Raw genomic sequence first — 17,359 nt, 5'->3', positions numbered from 1 at the left:
AGCACTTCACTGCCGACATCAGTAGCGATACATGACACAAACGACCGGGGGGTGTCTGACCGTGTGAGCGAAGAGTAATTGCTCGGCGGTGGTGATGGATGAGGGGGGGGGGGGGGTAACATGGGTTCCTAATAGAGTGGTTATTCAATCCTGATAGTCCACGCTGTATATGCACCCCCACCCCCCACCACTCTCCTCATCGGTGCAGAGCTGGGGCAGTCGAGGAGGAAAAAAAAAAGATGACTCAGTGCACTGCGTGGTAGCTTCCCCAATATTCCCTCGTTCCGCATCGCGTGACACCCCAGTCTCAGTGCTGTGGGTGTGACAATGCAAAGCGCCTCTGATCCGGTGCTCATTCGTTGGCTGCTGTGAAGGATACAAACGTCGCCCCGGCCTCGTTCTCCTGTACCACTACGGAAACGGCGCTCCCCTTGTCAAACGCAGTCCTCAACTGGTTCAGGGTGGTGGCCTCCGAGACAATCACCCCCTCTGGGTACTCATCCCCTTCGTCGGTAAAGAGGGATAGCTGCGCTTTGTTCTTGCCAACGGTTACAATGTCCATGAGTGAGAGCGTGCGCGTGGCAGCGGACACGGTCCCGTTGCCGCGATTCGCCCCTGCGGGGCTGTCGGTCCCAAGAACGGCCCAGTAGAGACTGAGTAACTTGTCCTTTTGTGAAGAAGTGAAAACAGTGAAGGGCATCTTTAGTGCGTCATCGAGGAGTCGAAGAATCGGCGCATCAGCCGCATCATCAGTGTTACCGTCGTCTATGCCATCGCCGTGGCCGGCTTCCTCCGGCCCAGCTGTGCTTCTCGAGGGCTCTGCGCGCGTCACCGAAGACAGCGCACTAGAGCCAGCGGATGCTTTAGACACTGATGTCACCGGCGTGGTGGAGGAAGATGCGTGGCCAGAAGCGTGATGGGCGGCTGCGTTGCCGTGGTGTGCAATTATTGCCATGTAGAGAGCCTGCTGGGCACCTTTTGTGAAGCGGTACCCCTGGTTTCGAAAAAGGAATCGGCGCAGCGTGCCAATCTCCTTCCTCAAAGCAGGTCCAGTGAGTTGAGCCTCAGCAGCAGTCTTGAACTGCTTCGCGCGATCATCCATGCCCGACATTGCTCCCTCCTAGGAGCGCAGATGTAGAGGTCGATTTGGTCTCTGCTGCAGTCGCTACTGTCGTCGTAGCCCTTCACAAGATCCCTTTAGAAGGACCACGCTTCTGGACGTTTGATATCTCAGCTGCGCTGCGGTGGGGAGGCGGAGGCGGAGGGGAGGGGAGGAAGATGTGTTTGCGGAAGGGAGAAAAAAAACACACGAGACAGCGAGTGCAAAGGCAGGTAACAGATACCCCCCCCCCCACTGCAGCGAAGGGAGAGAGCATTACCCTTGACAAGTCTACATGCAGAAGTGGAGGAATCTCGCTGAAGGCGAGAGACGACGACTGGGCAAGGGTCGTGCAATAGTAAAGTGCAGGGCACAACCCAATGATCCTGTCACAAATCGCCTCCCCGTGAGATAAAGTATAGCGTCACCATCGACACGGCCTAACCTCTTTTGTCCCCCGAATTTATTTCAAGACGAGATGTTTCCACCTGCCAATAGAGAGCAAGATAGTACATGGATGCGCATCACATCACAGTGGAAGTCGTTCTTGTGCTCAATGTGCGCATGTGGGTGTACAATAGGGGGGGGGACTAGCGCTATCAGCACCCCACCCTGGCCCATACACAGGCCCTCCCCCTCTCTCGCGCACGACGCAATGCAGCGGTACACACACGGTAAAAGTAATGCCCACCCCCACCCACCCCATCGGACCACGGCCTCGACCTCAGACCCTGCCCACGCACGCGCTGCACAGGTTGCTCCCCACAGCAAACCCCACCACCACCAGCGGGGCAGCGAAAGCGCCGGGCCGGGTGCGTTGAAGCTCTGCCCCTCCGTACAGGCGGCAACAGGCGAGCTCACTGTCGTGGGTGGCCCAGATGCAGTGCCATCCAGCACTTCACTGCCGACATCAGTAGCGATGAATTACATTGACTCCCTCCCCCCCCCTACAACACACACGTCAGCCTTCCTCAAAGAGGGGAGATCTAAGCAGACAAGGTAACGGAGAAAATTGGGCGCATGGGGGCGACCGCCACCCCCGCCTGCCCGCCGCGTCCCGTTCCCATGAAAAAAAAAGAAAAGGAAGATGAGCCCACACGACGCACACACAAACCACACACAGAAAGAACCATCCGCAGTTCTCTATGGAGAAAATCCTGGAGAGCTGCCTTTCTGTGGCGAAGTAAAAAAACGAAGAGAAAGCAAGAGATGGTCGGTGGGAGGGAGGAGGGGGAGAGAAAAAAAAAAGCAGCCGTGGAGAAGTTTTGCCGAGCGAGAGAAGAGGCGCAGAGAGAAAAAGGGGGGAAGAAGACGGCAGATCACGCGCGTTCAAACTGTAGAGCTATCCGGGCGCCTTGCACAGCTCTTCAAAGTGGGGAACCAACAGCAGAAAGAGAACTGAACCGAAAAGTGACGGAAAAAGGGGGGGAACGCCGAGACAAGAGGAGGGGAAAGTGCAGGTACACAGATGAGAGGGCAGCAAGACGTCAAATACAACAAAAAGAGGCGCACAGACACAGAGAGAAAGAGAGGGGGGCAGTGGCATGGAGGTATCCCCTCTCCTGGCATCTTGCCTGCGTGCGCCACATGTGATGCCGGTGTGATACCCAGTGACGACTTCCTCCTCATCACATAATGGCAAAACGCATGTAGGCATATATATGCATATATATATACATATGTACACATATACGTGTGTGTGTGTGGCCCTTGTACTCATTCCAAAGTGAACATGCGTGGTACACCGTGGTCACTCCCTTCCCTTATTCGAAGACTTCCCGCGCACACCATTATCACACCCCCAAGTGGTGAAGAGTATTTCCCCTTAGCAGCAACTCGAATCACCGCTGTTGTTACTGTCACCGTTCAAGTTCATAGTGCGACGTCGCTTGCATTGCTCCAAGTCCTGCAGCTTTTCATAAACACTACGCGCTACCTCATCAAATGCTTGCTCTACCCCGATTCTTGTCTTGGCAGAGGTGAGAGCAAAGAGCATGTTGTTCTGTTGAGCAAACCCCTGCGCCGTCGAGCGGGGAAGCGGCATTGATTCTTCGCCAGGGCACAGGTCAGTCTTGTTGCCAATCAACAAGAACACTATACCGCTACTCTCCACCTCGTCTCGGCGACAGTAGCTATTCGCCTCCTCAAGCCATTTCATGAGCCCGTGAAAAGACTGCGGCTCGTTGACGTCGTAGACCAGCACAACCGCGTGTGCGCCACGATAGTAAGAGCTGGTCAACGTACGGAAGCGCTCCTGGCCTGCTGTATCCCACAGCTGTAGGTTCACCGCAGTCCTATCCCCCGTGTGAGCATCTATAACGTTCACTCTCTTTGCTTTGAAATCTACGCCAATGGTCGTCGATTGATTCTCATCGAAGGTTCCAGAAGTAAAGGACAGCAACAAGGAAGACTTGCCTACACCGCTGTCACCGATGAGGAGGACTTTAATGGTCCTACATGCACTGGTAGTAGAGCTCATGGCCAACTAGTCGAGAAGGAAGAGGGGGGGAGAAAAAAAAAAGCAAATCTCTTCTTTGAAAGATCCTGAAAAACGCGCTTCCTAAACTGCACACCCTCGTAGAGAAGATACACGGGAGAATCAGTAATGAGAGCCCGCAAACTTTTAGAAGCTTTGTGTCAATTATCTCCACAAAGGCACCAGAGATTGACTTGACGGCGCGAGGTGTAAGGGGGGCAAGAAGTGAAATATGTTTGCTCCCCAGAGACGTTGGTTTCTTGGAGCAGCGCGTGTGCTTGAGTGAAGGAGGAGAACTGGAAGGCAAAGCAGGGAGACCACAACGAAAGAGGAGGTGAAGAGTATGAGCGTTACGCAGAGAGAGCCAAATAACGAGTTTGCCCCCCCCCCCTCCCTCCCTCCCCATCCGAATCTGAAAAAAAAAGGGGGGCCGGGGGGGGGGGGGGAGGGGGGGGGGGGGGGAGAGAGCGCCCAGGTGAACCCGCACACATCTCAGCTACGTTCGCACCTTTTTCCCCTCTGCGCGCCAGAGTGCACGCCCGAACTGTCTCTCAGACTCGGACAAACGAGCACTTTTTCTAGCAACGCGGCCGTACAAAAGAGTTGACGCGGTGCGCGCAATGCCTGACAGAATACAATGGAGGCAAAAATTTGAAATATAACGAGCGTATAAAATTCAGTGGCAGGGACTGCTGGTGCAGACACCCACAGTACTGATAGAAGAGCGAGCCAAGAAAGAAGGCACAAGAGACGGAGAAACACAAAAGACGTTCTCAGATAGGGGAGGCCGCACGTGTGCACATAATAGCAGTAGAAAACACAAATGAGTGGTTTGAGAGACTGAACTACACCACCACCACCACCACCACCACCACCACAACCCGCGGGAAGTATCAGAAGCAGCAGCCTGCCTCGCCCCCCCCCCCTCTCCCTCTCCCTTCTTGATTGCCCTGAGCCTGTCTGACACAGTCAATCCGCATCGTCATCATCGCCTTCCAGGCCGTACACGCCATACCACAAATCGACATAACCCTCATAAATCCAATTCAACATGAGGCAGTATGTGGCGAAGCAGAAGAGATTGGCAGCGCTGATAAGAAGTACACCTCGTGCGGAATGGCACTTTGGTCCCATCACGGACATGACCGTTCGTCCGGACGCCTGCTGCACCTCGAGGAGTTTGTGCACCACCGTGTGCAGAGGCTTCGGTGTAGCTTTTCTACGCAGTGCAGCACATACGCAGAGCATCTTCGTCTAGTGAATCACCGGGGGAGGGGGAGGGGGGGCAATCGATACAAATGACGGGGATGGGGCAACTACTTGCTGGAGTGAGCTGTCGCTCGCCCCTGGGGGTGACAACTACCAGCACGCTTTTTGAATGCACACGCCTGAAGCTCTAGCGAGTTCGCCCCCAGCGACTCGTCTGCGCTCTTGTTGACTCGCCCACACTGCTTCTACCGCTCTCCAGCACCAATGTAAAATGACTGTTAGATAAACCCAAAGGGGGAAGGGAGAAAGGATAGCAGAGAGTGCATCATCACCACGGTAGAAAGGGAGGTGTGCAATACCAAGAAACACCGATACCGACATGAGGAAAAGGGGGGGGTACAACGCGCTGCAGCACTACCCCCGCTGATCGCCCCACGCCCCCCCCTCGCCGTTCCTCCCTCTTCGAAGGCACATATTCGTGTGCGCCTGGCACGCTAGAAACCGCAGCTGAGCCATAGAGCACAGATAAGAGAAGCTAACAACAATCTTAAAAGTCAAGCGAATAGCAGGAGATGCTGCTGCTGCTGCTGCTGCTGAGGATGGTAGACAGGATGTATTCCTACAACACATTCCCCAACGTCTCCCTGACGAACACGTTCTCTTTTTTAGCAGAAGAATATACGAATTCTGGTATTCCCTCACACACACACACACACACACACACACACACGTTAGTGAAATGGGGAGGAGCTCAAAGCGGCGGTCGGTGGGGGGAGAGGGGGGACTACAAAAAGCAGGAAAGCGGAAAAACCTCTGCAAAATAAAATAAGAATAAGAATAAAAGAAATGAGCACACATGAGGAAAGACAAGAATAAAAGGGAGAAGGCCAATAAAAAGGGGCGATGAATAAATCGACGGTGGATCAGCACTATCTGTTCTCATATCTCCACACATCTGCCTGTGTCGGTTTCCCCTTCCCTTTTCCCTTCCCACACACCGCCCACCAAGCGCGCGTGTAGCGCTCTTTCTGTCCCCTGCTCTCTCTCTCTGTCGCTTTGATTGCTCTACAACCGACGGCATCTCACAGCCTAGAACAGCACTCTGAACAGAGGCCGAAAAAAAGAAAAAACATACGAGAGCCAAAGGGGGAACACACAAATATGTATATATATAATATAAATATATGTATAATAAATATATGTATATGTGTATATACGCAGAGATCTACCCGTAGAACAAAGGGGGAGAGGTAAGCGGATGGGGATGAGGAGGAAATATCGAAAAATCGGGAAACCATGATGCGACAAGAGCTGTACAACACACTTACACACATATACAAATATATAGAACGAAGCAGACGCTCGTCGATAGGTATGGAAGTAAAGGAAAAATACGCACGCACTGGGACTACTCCGTGCACCACCACCAGATAAATAAACAATGCAATCGACACAAACAATGCTCCAGGAGGAAGAGAGAGGGAAAGGGTGGGGGGGAATAACAGCGTAGGAATCGCGTCCATGGCTCACCCACACCCTAGAAACGTGTCTGCGCATGGGAGAGGGGGGTACATACACACTTTCGCAGAGACCAATACACGCAAGCAAAACCAAGAGATTGTCATACACAAAAAGCAGAGCAAGAACAGAAAGAGGACACTGGATTTGAAGCAAAAAAAAAGGGGGAGACCCCCCCCATGAAGTGTGTCACTGAAGCAAAGCTATGCACAGGGAGGGAGGGAAAAAGAGCGGCAGAAGGGACAGTTTTTTTTTCAAAATGAGAGCGTGGAGGGGGAGAGGGGGGGGGAGGGGGGGAGCCAAGGATGAAGAATGAGGGTGGGGAGTGAGAAATGAATAGTGGAGGGACAAAATGAAAACAACGCAGATAGTGAGGGGAAACGTGCGGTGCACAAATATGTTTAAAAAATGACTGCGGAACCAGCCCTGGATATTCCAGAACGATGTGGCTCATGGCGATTTGTACAGTCACCGAGCCTTCATTGTCAACAGCTTTGCTGGTTATTGCCTTGCTCTACACGACCATGCACCAGGGGGGGGGGGCTTCAGTGAAGAAAGTACAACATCTGCACAGCTGATTCTAGACCCTGGATACGGAAGGTGGTGTCTCCATCGCGCATCGGCAGCGGGATGGAATCCTAGTAAACATGCAACTCTGCTTCCAGCGTGTATCGCGCCCCTAGCACATTCTGAGAGGCCGATTGTCACGAGAATCAGACGATCCGTGGCAAACCCGCTTCGAGTCAAAGCATTGGATGTGAGATGTGCAATTAGCTCGTGTCTTTACGCCTTGGCACCCGCAACACCGTAACCGAGTGTAAATCCCACGACAGCGTTGTTGTCGAACACGCTGTCCTCAGTCTTTCTCTCACTCAGTCAATCATCTATCCCCGCGCCCGCCCTGCCTGCTAAGGTGGAACACCACCGGGGCACGGGCCTCGGAAGCAAGTGACCATGCCTCTCTAGCAGGCCGGAGCTACCGAGAACACGCGACTGCAGTTGAGCTCCGCATCAACCCGTCCCCCACACGTAGGCGGCCCGTTGCCTCCAAAAAAAAAAACACGTGGAGTGAAGCACTACAGCAGCAGTAGAAACCGGGATGCTACTAAGTTGCTCCCCTCTCAAAAAAAAAGGAAATTGAGAACAGAAGAAAAATACACATACACAAAGATGGGCCAAAGAATAACGTATAAATGAGTCTGCTCACGTACGGTACGACACCCCCTCCACTCCCCTCACCACCAACCCTTTCCTTTGGACTATCACATATCACATCAACACCAGCACATATACACACAAACTCAAGCACACCGTCCTACACCAAGAGAAGAGCCAACGGGAGAAGAAAAAGAGAAATGGATGCGGAAAGGAAAAGAAAGAAATAAAAAACAACGATGAATAGGGGACAGAAGCGAGTCGGGAAAATAAAAAAATATATATATATGAATGACAAGACGAAGGAAGGAGACGCAAAAGACCGTTCGCAGGATTGGAATCAAGCGCAGTAGTCAAGAACAGACGAAGAAGCAAACAAAAGATCAAAGTGGGTGAAGTACAAGTGGTCATTTTACACTTGCCCCCCTCTCAACCAGTATAGACATGCACCAGGTGATGCGCATCACGCAGTGGCACCTCGGGCTGCCCACAGAGCCAATCATCACAACTGCCATCCGCACGCTCTACATCCTTCAAGCCCGAAACACAAGAAGCTCAATGAACAAAATATGACAGAAAGGAAAAAGAGATAGGGGATGGAGAAACACAGACACACACAAGAAGAATCAAGGCGCGGGAATAAAAATGAAACGAGCATCGAAGCATCATATCCGCTGCATCACGGCACATGAAAAAGAAAAAAATAATAAACAGCTCGACAAGTTCAAAAAGTCTCCGGGAGAGGATGGGGAAGGGAAAGGGAAAGGAGAAAAAAAAAGAGCGAGCGAAAAGCAAGCAGACTGGGAAAATCCTTGAACGCGAGAGTACAGTAAAAACACACGCTAGAAGATCAGCGGGCATTGCATAAAACGCAACATGGGTTGTGAAAAAAAAAGAGAAGAGCTCGCAGCTTCCACACATGCCCCCCTTTTGCAAGAGAGGCACTTTGTATGCGCTTTCCTGCTCTGTGCCTTCTGAGAAGACCAAAGAAGTAAAAGAGTGAGGTGGGGGGGGGGGGGACTGCACACCGCGACACGGAAGGCCAGGAAAAATATGCCCTGTCCCCAGAGAGACAAGTGTACAGAAATGTACTCACGAACACTAGTGGATGAAAAAAGCTCTTTCAACTTACAAACGAAAAGAATACGGCGGAGTAAAGAAGAGAGACGATTGTGCTGACTCATCCCAACATAGCAAATAAAAAATCTGTTTACCCACTCAGACGCATCGTCTCCCTTCCACTCTTCCTTCGGCGCTTCCTCTCTCGCTCAACTTTAATGTTGTTTATCACGTCAGTAATAAATGTAAACAAACCAACCTGGTCCGAGTGCCAATCTAAACTTTTATTAGTGTCGGCATTCTTCGCTCCGCCCCACCACCACCAAGCGCAACACGTCTTGTCAAACTCGAGAGCACAGACGCCATATTCTCAGGGGGCCGAGTACCATTTGAGTTGTGGAAGCCGTAGTGTAGAGGCAGTGGAAGACCTCTCCACATTCCCGCGCTGTGCCCCAGCAACGCTCTGCTTAGATTGTAGAGATTGCTGACCCAACATCTGCCGGGGTGGCACCAGCCGCATGCCACTGGGTGGACCAACTCGATGTTTCACCGACAGCGGTGCGGCGGACTCTGTTATCATATGCTGGTGTCCTTTACAGTCGTCTGCAGCCCCCCTCTCACGCAAGCTGGTCATGTCGATTCGCGTGCTACGCCACTGAGACGTTTTCTCCGACGTTACGAAGGGCACCACAGCGGCAAGGGAGCCATTTGAAGTGTGAAGAGAGCTGCCATGCGACTGGAGGGAAATCCGGGTCGACCCACTCCTGACGCACGAGCCTGACAGTTTTGCTGCGAGATGTCTGAAGTCCAGTGTTACCTCGAGTTCTCGGGGATTGCTTGCACTAGCGCCGTCCCCATACGGTGGTAGCTCGGAATGTTGTACGCACTCCTCCGCACGCGACGTGCCTCGCACCGAAGCCGGATAGTACCCGTCTCTCAGTGAGACGGATGCTGCGTCTAGGTTGATCGAGTACTCTCTGCGTTCCTGTATAGCCTGCTCTATCGGAAGCCCTCGTGAAATCTCGTGCGGCATGCTGCGGTGATCCTCCTGCCTGGGTGACATACCCCCACTTTCTTGGAGACCCTCATCTGATTGCACTGCCCCTGTCGTGCTAGGCCATCTCGAAAAGTCGTTCAAGAGAACGCTATAGGCACTCCTATCAAACATATCTACAGTCTCTGCCTCCGCCTTGGAGCTCTCGCCCTTCCGGTGCAACTCTAACACGCTCGCGTGTGTGTCCTTTAGACCGTTGCCAGCGCATTCTCCGCTCATGGCGCCACAGCTGGTGGCCGTTCTCTGCAACGCCTTCGGTGATGCCTCGCCCTCAGGTGAATGGGCGTCCCTCCTGGGGGGGGTGACGACGACGCAGTTGGCGCTCGGTGACAAAACCTCCGGCGAGAGCACTCCGCCAGCGAAAGACGGCATGTGAGGCTTTGCGCTGATCCCCTTCATCGAAGTTCCACGCGTGAAAGAGGTGGCAGAGGGAGCGGTGTAGACGACGACCCGGAGATCACGTGTGACTTCCTTTTCAGAAGACACTCTAGCACTCAACGGTGCGTTGAAAAGTGTCAGGCTGCTAGGAGAAGCGATGACCCTACCCGGTATTTCAACGTTCGCCATGTCTATGGAACGCCGCGGCCAACCGCGCTGTATGCGCCCGATAAGCCGCCGTCGCACCGGCGGCCACTGCCTGCTCGTGTCTGTCGACAGCACTGCTCTGCGCGCCGCAGTGCTTGCGGGTGCATTGCGGGAAGTCGGAGCAGTGCCTGCGCGTACGGCGTCAGCATCGGCGAAAGCACCGGTACTCGCCCCGACCGTGCGGAGAGTGGGCGGCAGCGGAAACAGCGCCGACCGGTGCGCCTCTCGGCGCGCAGCAGTCAGACACAACGAATCAAGCGGCACCTCCGGCGCTATGGGAAACCGTCCTACGGTGGCGGATGTGGAATCCTCAGCGTCCAGTGCCACACTCGGCGTTTGAGGCATACACGCCTTGAGTGACCCGGACGGAGAGCAACGGTTCTCTTTTGCCAGGGATGAGAGCCCGGGTGTCCTCTCCTCTGACACAGTGGGAAAGACAAACTTGTCGCAAATCCAGCGGTGCGTCATGGCTTCACGTGGAGTGGCCCGCTGCGAGGGGTCCCATTGCAGGAACAGTCGCACAAAACTCAGAAAGTCATCGTCCTCCGAGACGGCTAAAAACCTCGCCAGCGACCTCGACCCTGGTTCGCGTTGCTTACCCCTCTGCATTGTAGAGGATCGCGGTTTGTGGTGCTCGTCGAAAAACTCGCGCTTTCGCCGTGGAGAGGAAGCCGCTACGAGTTCCACTGGTGGTGGCCCTAGATACTCCATAATACACCCCAGTTGATCCTTCTCATCCTCACCGGAAAAGACGGGGTCGCCGTTGGCCAGCTCGCAGAGGATGCACCCGAAGCTCCACCAGTCGATTGCCTTGCCATACTTCTGCTCCAGTATCACCTCCGGAGCGCGATAGAAGCGCGACTGAATGTACATGAACACGTTTTCTGTGTCAAAGCTCGCGGACCCGAGATCGACCAGCTTCACGGCAGACGGGTCATTGTCGCGCAGCAGAATGTTCTCGGGCTTCAGGTCGCCGTGAATTATATTCTCGCGCGCTAGATACGTCAGCGTCACCAGCATGCGCGCAGAAATGCTGCGAATCGACGACAACGACATCGGAAAAAAGTCCTTGGCCTTGAGGTACTCATATAGGTTGGCGCCAAGGAGTTCGTAGGTGATACAAATATGTCCACGAAATTTGAAGTTGTCTTTCATGCGAACAATGCCATAGAGTCCTTTCGGATCGCGGTCGTTCACATGCTGTAAAATACGAATCTCCTGTTCCGCTTGCTCCAGGACCCTGCGTTGGTTTCGAATCAGCTTCACCGCCACTAACGACCTATTGGCATGGTCGAGTGCCTTGAGCACTTGGCCAAATGCACCGCCTCCCAGTTCCCCGAGAACCTCGTAGCGGTAAGCGATATGGTCTTTGATGCACCACACGTATTCGCCCTCTTCAGTATCGTACCCGTTGTTGTATCTGTCAGTCGGTGACTTCACCTTGTTGATACACCTTTGGCCAGCATAGTACACCGTCCCGTACTGCAGAATCTCTGTCTTTTCGTATGCCGTGAGGCAGTCACCGAAGTGATGCAGTGCCTTCGAGGCTGAGATAGGAGAAGCACATGAGGTGCCCAAGCCATCTTCGAGGTGCATCACTACCACCCTTGAAACTGGGGCGCAGAGAAAAGGACTCCCCCTCAAAAAAAAGGAAAATCACGCCACACACACACACAAACCGATACGACTTGACACAATAGCGGCGAGAGCAAGAAAACCAAGCGGAGGTACCCAAATGGCAAAATGAAAACTCGGTTGGTTCAGGAGTCGCACACAAATCCATTGAAGCCCTGTACTGCACCGCGAGTACACACCACAGTCGAGGTGCGCTTCACCGCCGGGGTGGCGCACACAAAACCGATGTGAAGGAGCGTGTCTCAAATCAGGGGTGGAAGGGAGTGAAGAGACAATAGAACGGAGTCTCTCTGCAAGCGCAGATGTTCCAAAGAACTGTAGTGGCGCAGCTAAAGAAAAGGGATTAAGAAAAATAAGCATAGGGAGGGGAAAAAAAGAGCGAAGGTGAAGTGGAGAATGAGGATGAGGATGAGCGATGGGATCAGGAGAAAAAGAAAAGAAGCACTTCACTTGAATTACCCAAGAGGGGCCACAAGTTCAGACACTGGTCATTTCTGTAAGGATGGGAGAAGGGGAGGGGAGTTGAACGCTGCCACATGCCCTCCTTCTGTTATTGGTATTCATTCTCCTTGACAGGATATCGGGGAGAGCACTCCTCTCGTGTGTTCTCAACGAATACGCACATCAAAAAGAAAGACAATCATGGGAGTTGGCTATCGATACGAGCTGCTCAGGATGTTTGACAGTACCAATTCCATGTGTTTCATCATGATGTACCACTCCATCCATTCGTCAGCCCGCACCATGGCATCGGGCTCCTCGAGCTCAAAGAACCGCTCTGAATAATCCTCAAAGCCCATTGGCTCGTAGGTGTGCGCTGGCAAGCTTTGCCCACAAGGAAGCAACTGGGAATCGGCCCTGACTTCACTTCTCGCAAGGTTGAGGGAGCGACTAGGTACCTTCGTGTAGCGGATAGTGTATCCTATGCGGCACCACAGCACCTCAGCTGTGCTAACGACTGCCTGGCAAATGCATCGTTCTCCAGTTCTAGGGTCGCAGGCACTCAAGCACGGATGACCGTAGTCAGAGATGAGATGCTCGTTGTTGTTTCGCAGCCGGCGAATGTTTACATCCTCTGGGGTGCTCAAGAGGGCCTTGACCAGTTGAAGAACATGATCAGCAACTGCAACTCGAAGAGCCTTGTCAATAATATTCCTAGCTAGAAAAGACGGGATCGCATCGATGTCGCTGATAGCCGTGGCGGCAGTTTTAAGGCGGCTCCACTCTAAACCTCTGCGCTGCAGCTCACTTTGCCATTTCAGCTGCGCGCGCTCCTCCATGATCTTCGTGACACGTACTTTGTCAGCTCGCTTTTCTTCAAGCGCAGCGACTCGGGAAACCTTCTCCTCAGCCAAAACTAGTGAACGATTTTGCGATTCAAACGCGATTGCATCTGCCAACCCCTGAGCAACACGGGAATGCCATGCCTCTGCCTTTGCACGCTGTAGTATGTAGTGATTGTAAATTTCATCGGCCACCTGCAGAGAAGGTGAATCTGCCAAGAGTACATTTGGATCGAACTCCGCACTGAGCAAATTGTCCAACGCGTGGCACGCTGTTCCATTGTCGGATAGGGGGGTCTCTCCCTCTGTCAGAGTATCAAAACACTCAGGCGCTAACAGCTGAAAACATTTGCAGAACGCAAGAAACAAAGCCTCGATCTTTGCGCACATCGCCTCGTTGTACATCTGCCTGTTGGGATCGGTTTCCCGTGCCTTCAACACGATCTTCCGCACTCTTGGAACAGCGTCGACAATGGTCTCACGAATTCTGGTCGAGAGTAGGTGGAGGCTATCAGGACCATCGACAAGGGTGCCGAGGGCATCACCGTCGGCTGTGGTCCCGTTGAACGAACATTGGCTGCCACTTGTGCAGCACGCCTTCAGTGTAAGCACATCTTGGGCGAGAGTGTCAGCCAGAGCCGTCAGTTTCTTAAATTCCGTCATGCGATGAGTTCTTGGGGGAAGAGTTGTTGGGGAAATAGGGAAGTGGCTTCATGAACACAGTCAAATGCGAAGTCAAAAAGAGCCCAGCTTCAGAGGTCTCACACAGCAGTGACCCAGTAAAGCAAACCCTTCTTTACTTGAGCGTTTGGTTGACAGCTTTAACGTGCGACATGCTGATTACAAAGAAAATTTTTTATGACGCATTCCGTTAGAGAGGGACTCTAAGCAGCAGAACCCTTTACCATATACGCTTGTTTTGTTGTTGTTTTGTTTTCCAGGTGTGCACTCGCTTCGGCTCAGCTTGACATGGTTATGCTTCACGATTCATGATTGGCTCCCCTGCAATCTCAAGCATGCACACAGCTCATTGAGAAAGTACTCATTGTCCACGATCGCTTTCAATGCATTTACGGGAATGCAGTACTTTTTCTCCACCTCCACATCAACAATGCTTTTTGCGCCGTCTGCCTCGCGGAGATCTACAATGGAGTGTTCCTCCCCAATAAAAATGTTGTCGTCGAAGAAGACATAGTAGTAGTTTGGATCATCCTGCAAAACTGGGAACACCTTTCCGCCAGTGCGGTGCTCGGCTGCCTGTGCCCAGGCAGGGTAGTAGTCCACAAGACCACCCACGTTGTTAGACTGAGCAAAGTACTCTACCAAGTGATCCTTTAGATCTGTAAATGAGGTCTTGTGAGCTAACGTACACCCAGGCACTTGCTGCAAATGTTTCAGTACTTTGACCGAATCCAGCTCATCAAACTCTGGCTTGATGTATGACGAAAGCGAGACGCGAGGCCCATCACAAATGTATATGTCATTCGCCTGCCGGAAAAGACACCCCGACAGTGGTTCCACATACTTCTCTTTTAGGTTCTGCAAAACTGGACCAGACGGTTTGCACGCGTGTGTCCCCAGAACAAACGATGACCACTCTTGTAGCACAGTGTTCAAATCGCTACCAAATGTTCGGAAAATGAGCGTGAAGTGGAAATTAAGCTCTGAGAGTGTGTTCACCATGTGAAAAAACGAAGGAATAATGCTGTGATACCCGTCACCGTGCTTCAAATGTTCACGCTGCAAATCGACTAACTGCGCATATGCCTCGCCAACTTCCCCAGGGAACGTGAACTTCCTCGTAGCCTGTCGACGGAGGTTTGAAACTGACTTCCACACGGCATCCCGCTCTGTCTTTGGCATCTGCTGCATCCCCGGAGGTGCGCAATACAGGCTGTCAATGTACACATCATACGAAATGACGGAGTCGCTGTGGGTATCGGGTAGCTTGACTGGCGCATCGAGGACGCTGTAGAGAGGACGCCACTGCTTATTAGTAGGATCAACTAACCCAAAAGTGTTCGCGGCAACATTACTATTTAGAACATCCTCCATGGTGCGACCACCGGCCTGGTCGATCTGGATAATAGTCTTATTAATATCCATATGAATTACCAGGTGCTTTTTGGAGCACTGTTGAAGAAACTGACGTGACATTTTGTCAGTTCGTATGAGCTCCTACAAAACCCTGGGAAGGGGAAATAATAATAATAATAATAATAACCGATGCAGAATGCAGACTGGGGGAAAGTGATAAGAATCCATGTCAAGAATGGAAGAGAAGCACATACACCAAGCAATTAAAGCCTGCAGCCAAAGAGCCCCTCCCCCGCGCTTCTATCGCATCACATCAGAACCTTTTTGAAAAGCCGACTGAAATCGGATTCTATCTGCGGTTGGATCAAAGGAAGCACACAACGTTTCCCTATAGAGAGTAAATCTAACCATTTAGTACAATATGTTGTTGTTCTCAAAGCTCAAATACAAACTATGTCACTTGGCGACCGGCTGCAGCGAAAGCCCGCCCAAAAAGACGCTGAATTCGAAGGGGACTATGCCCGGTAATGCGAGGAAACACTTCTAAAAAAAACCACAATATGTGCCCGAGAAAGTTCCCGAGAACATCGTTAGCTATCCCAAACATCAATCCGTTTATGACGACGAGCACAAAGGGGAGAATGCGCATGGGAACCCGGATCATGAAAAACATTGCGACTTGCATCTCGTTGAAGAGACGACTCATAATATATGTCATGCAAGTGCCTAGCATGTAGCTTAGGTACGGCACATCAACAATCAATGCAAATCGAAGGCCCAAGAGCGAGCAGCTGACGATGAAGAGCAGGAAAATGTAGTCAAGTGGTCGCATGTGGTAGTACTGCGCTTCCAGGTGGGAGCTGACCACATAGAACCACTGAATTTCCATTATGCTATGAATGCTGATTGGCCCAAAGTAGAGAAAGTTAGTCGCTAAGCGCCAGTACTGATGCTCTTTGAAGACCAGAGATGGGCTAAACATCAAGTGGAGAGGATGAATCACTTCCAAGGACAACAGGACGCTCAGCATTCCCATCAACCCGCAAACCACCAGCGTGATGGGTGTCTCTCGCAGGGCATTTTCAATAATATGGTTCATTTGGTAACGCTTCACGCCGTTGGTAGGTATATATGTATGAGACTAGCTTCGGGGCTTTCAAGGCGTCCCCACTGCCTCCACTGCGCGTTCTGTGCTTCTTCAGGGCCTGGAAAGAACTGGGTGAGGAGAGAATGCGGAAAGGAGAGAATGGATGGTTGAGCATAGTTCATCGTGTTAAGTTTCGGAAGCCAACCTGAATCTCTAAACAACATGTAGAATACCCCTACAGGGGCCCTCATGTATACCTGGCGAAACCGCTTCGTGGTACCCAGTCCATATTTTTCTTCTTTAGTTGAACGCGCCACTTGAAACAATACCCATGAAACCACCCACTGCCTGCCTGCATTGCATCGACGGCCTTTTTTTTTCACGCGAATACAACTCCACAGAAAGCAACCAGCTCAGACTAAGCCATCCATGGAGAACTCTTCTTTAGCATATCCGAAACCCGACCTCCTCCTTCCCCTGCCCAGAGGAACAGCAGCACACGCCCCCCCCACCCCCTCCGTAAGCTTGCACCCTTTCCGGACAGTGCAAACAGCACTACTTGTCAAGCCCTGACACTTTGGCCAGTTGTCGACATCAACTTTCAGCCACACAGCCCAAGTTGATCTTTTTTTGCTCCCTGCAGATCTCTCATAGGCCTCTTGCACGATGCAATGCAGCGGTACACACACGGTAAAAGTAATGCCCACCCCCACCCACCCCATCGGACCACGGCCTCGACCTCAGACCCTGCCCACGCACGCGCTGCACAGGTTGCTCCCCACAGCAAACCCCACCACCACCAGCGGGGCAGCGAAAGCGCCGGGCCGGGTGCGTTGAAGTTCTGCCCTCCGTACAGGTGGCAACAGGCGAGCTCACTGTCGTGGGTGGCCCAGATGCAGTGCCATCCAGCACTTCACTGCCGACATCAGTAGCGATACATGACACAAACGACCGGGGGGGGGGGGGTCTGACCGTGTGAGCGAAGAGTAATTGCTCGGCGGTGGTGATGGATGAGGGGGGGGGGGGGGTAACATGGGTTCCTAATAGAGTGGTTATTCCATCCTGATAGTCCACCTAGGCTAGACCCCCGTTATCACGATACCTGGACTAGTGAAAGATCGATGAATGATCGTTTCTTTGAGAAGTTGCTAGTCTTTCCAAG

The 17,359-nt window shown here is 52.3% G+C and overlaps 7 protein-coding genes across 7 annotated transcripts; all 7 read right to left on the bottom strand.

Moving 5' to 3' along the window:
- Positions 1-352: 352 nt before the first annotated feature.
- Positions 353-1,111, bottom strand: JKF63_02211 (uncharacterized protein; the record flags this gene model as incomplete). The annotated part of the gene is made up of 1 exon (XM_067898252.1): positions 353-1,111. The coding sequence occupies one exon, from the start codon at positions 1,109-1,111 to the stop codon at positions 353-355; it is 759 nt and encodes a 252-aa protein (XP_067754409.1).
- Positions 1,112-2,924: 1,813 nt separating this feature from the next.
- JKF63_02210 (uncharacterized protein) lies at positions 2,925-3,578 on the bottom strand (the record flags this gene model as incomplete). Its single annotated transcript, XM_067898251.1, has 1 exon — positions 2,925-3,578. The coding sequence occupies one exon, from the start codon at positions 3,576-3,578 to the stop codon at positions 2,925-2,927; it is 654 nt and encodes a 217-aa protein (XP_067754408.1).
- Positions 3,579-4,544: 966 nt separating this feature from the next.
- On the bottom strand, positions 4,545-4,823 carry JKF63_02209 (uncharacterized protein; the record flags this gene model as incomplete). The annotated part of the gene is made up of 1 exon (XM_067898250.1): positions 4,545-4,823. The coding sequence occupies one exon, from the start codon at positions 4,821-4,823 to the stop codon at positions 4,545-4,547; it is 279 nt and encodes a 92-aa protein (XP_067754407.1).
- A 4,063-nt stretch (positions 4,824-8,886) lies between these two features.
- JKF63_02208 (uncharacterized protein) lies at positions 8,887-11,751 on the bottom strand (the record flags this gene model as incomplete). The annotated part of the gene is made up of 1 exon (XM_067898249.1): positions 8,887-11,751. The coding sequence occupies one exon, from the start codon at positions 11,749-11,751 to the stop codon at positions 8,887-8,889; it is 2,865 nt and encodes a 954-aa protein (XP_067754406.1).
- Positions 11,752-12,443: 692 nt separating this feature from the next.
- On the bottom strand, positions 12,444-13,736 carry JKF63_02207 (uncharacterized protein; the record flags this gene model as incomplete). The annotated part of the gene is made up of 1 exon (XM_067898248.1): positions 12,444-13,736. The coding sequence occupies one exon, from the start codon at positions 13,734-13,736 to the stop codon at positions 12,444-12,446; it is 1,293 nt and encodes a 430-aa protein (XP_067754405.1).
- Positions 13,737-14,060: 324 nt separating this feature from the next.
- On the bottom strand, positions 14,061-15,230 carry JKF63_02206 (uncharacterized protein; the record flags this gene model as incomplete). Its single annotated transcript, XM_067898247.1, has 1 exon — positions 14,061-15,230. One exon carries the CDS (start codon positions 15,228-15,230, stop codon positions 14,061-14,063), a length of 1,170 nt encoding a protein of 389 aa, XP_067754404.1.
- A 331-nt stretch (positions 15,231-15,561) lies between these two features.
- JKF63_02205 (uncharacterized protein) lies at positions 15,562-16,209 on the bottom strand (the record flags this gene model as incomplete). The annotated part of the gene is made up of 1 exon (XM_067898246.1): positions 15,562-16,209. One exon carries the CDS (start codon positions 16,207-16,209, stop codon positions 15,562-15,564), a length of 648 nt encoding a protein of 215 aa, XP_067754403.1.
- Between the last annotated feature and the right edge of the window lie 1,150 nt (positions 16,210-17,359).

This window comes from Porcisia hertigi, chromosome 33 (genome assembly GCF_017918235.1).
Source record: "Porcisia hertigi strain C119 chromosome 33, whole genome shotgun sequence".
Lineage (NCBI taxonomy): Eukaryota > Euglenozoa > Kinetoplastea > Trypanosomatida > Trypanosomatidae > Porcisia > Porcisia hertigi.
This window is presented reverse-complemented; position numbering and strand designations above follow the sequence as displayed.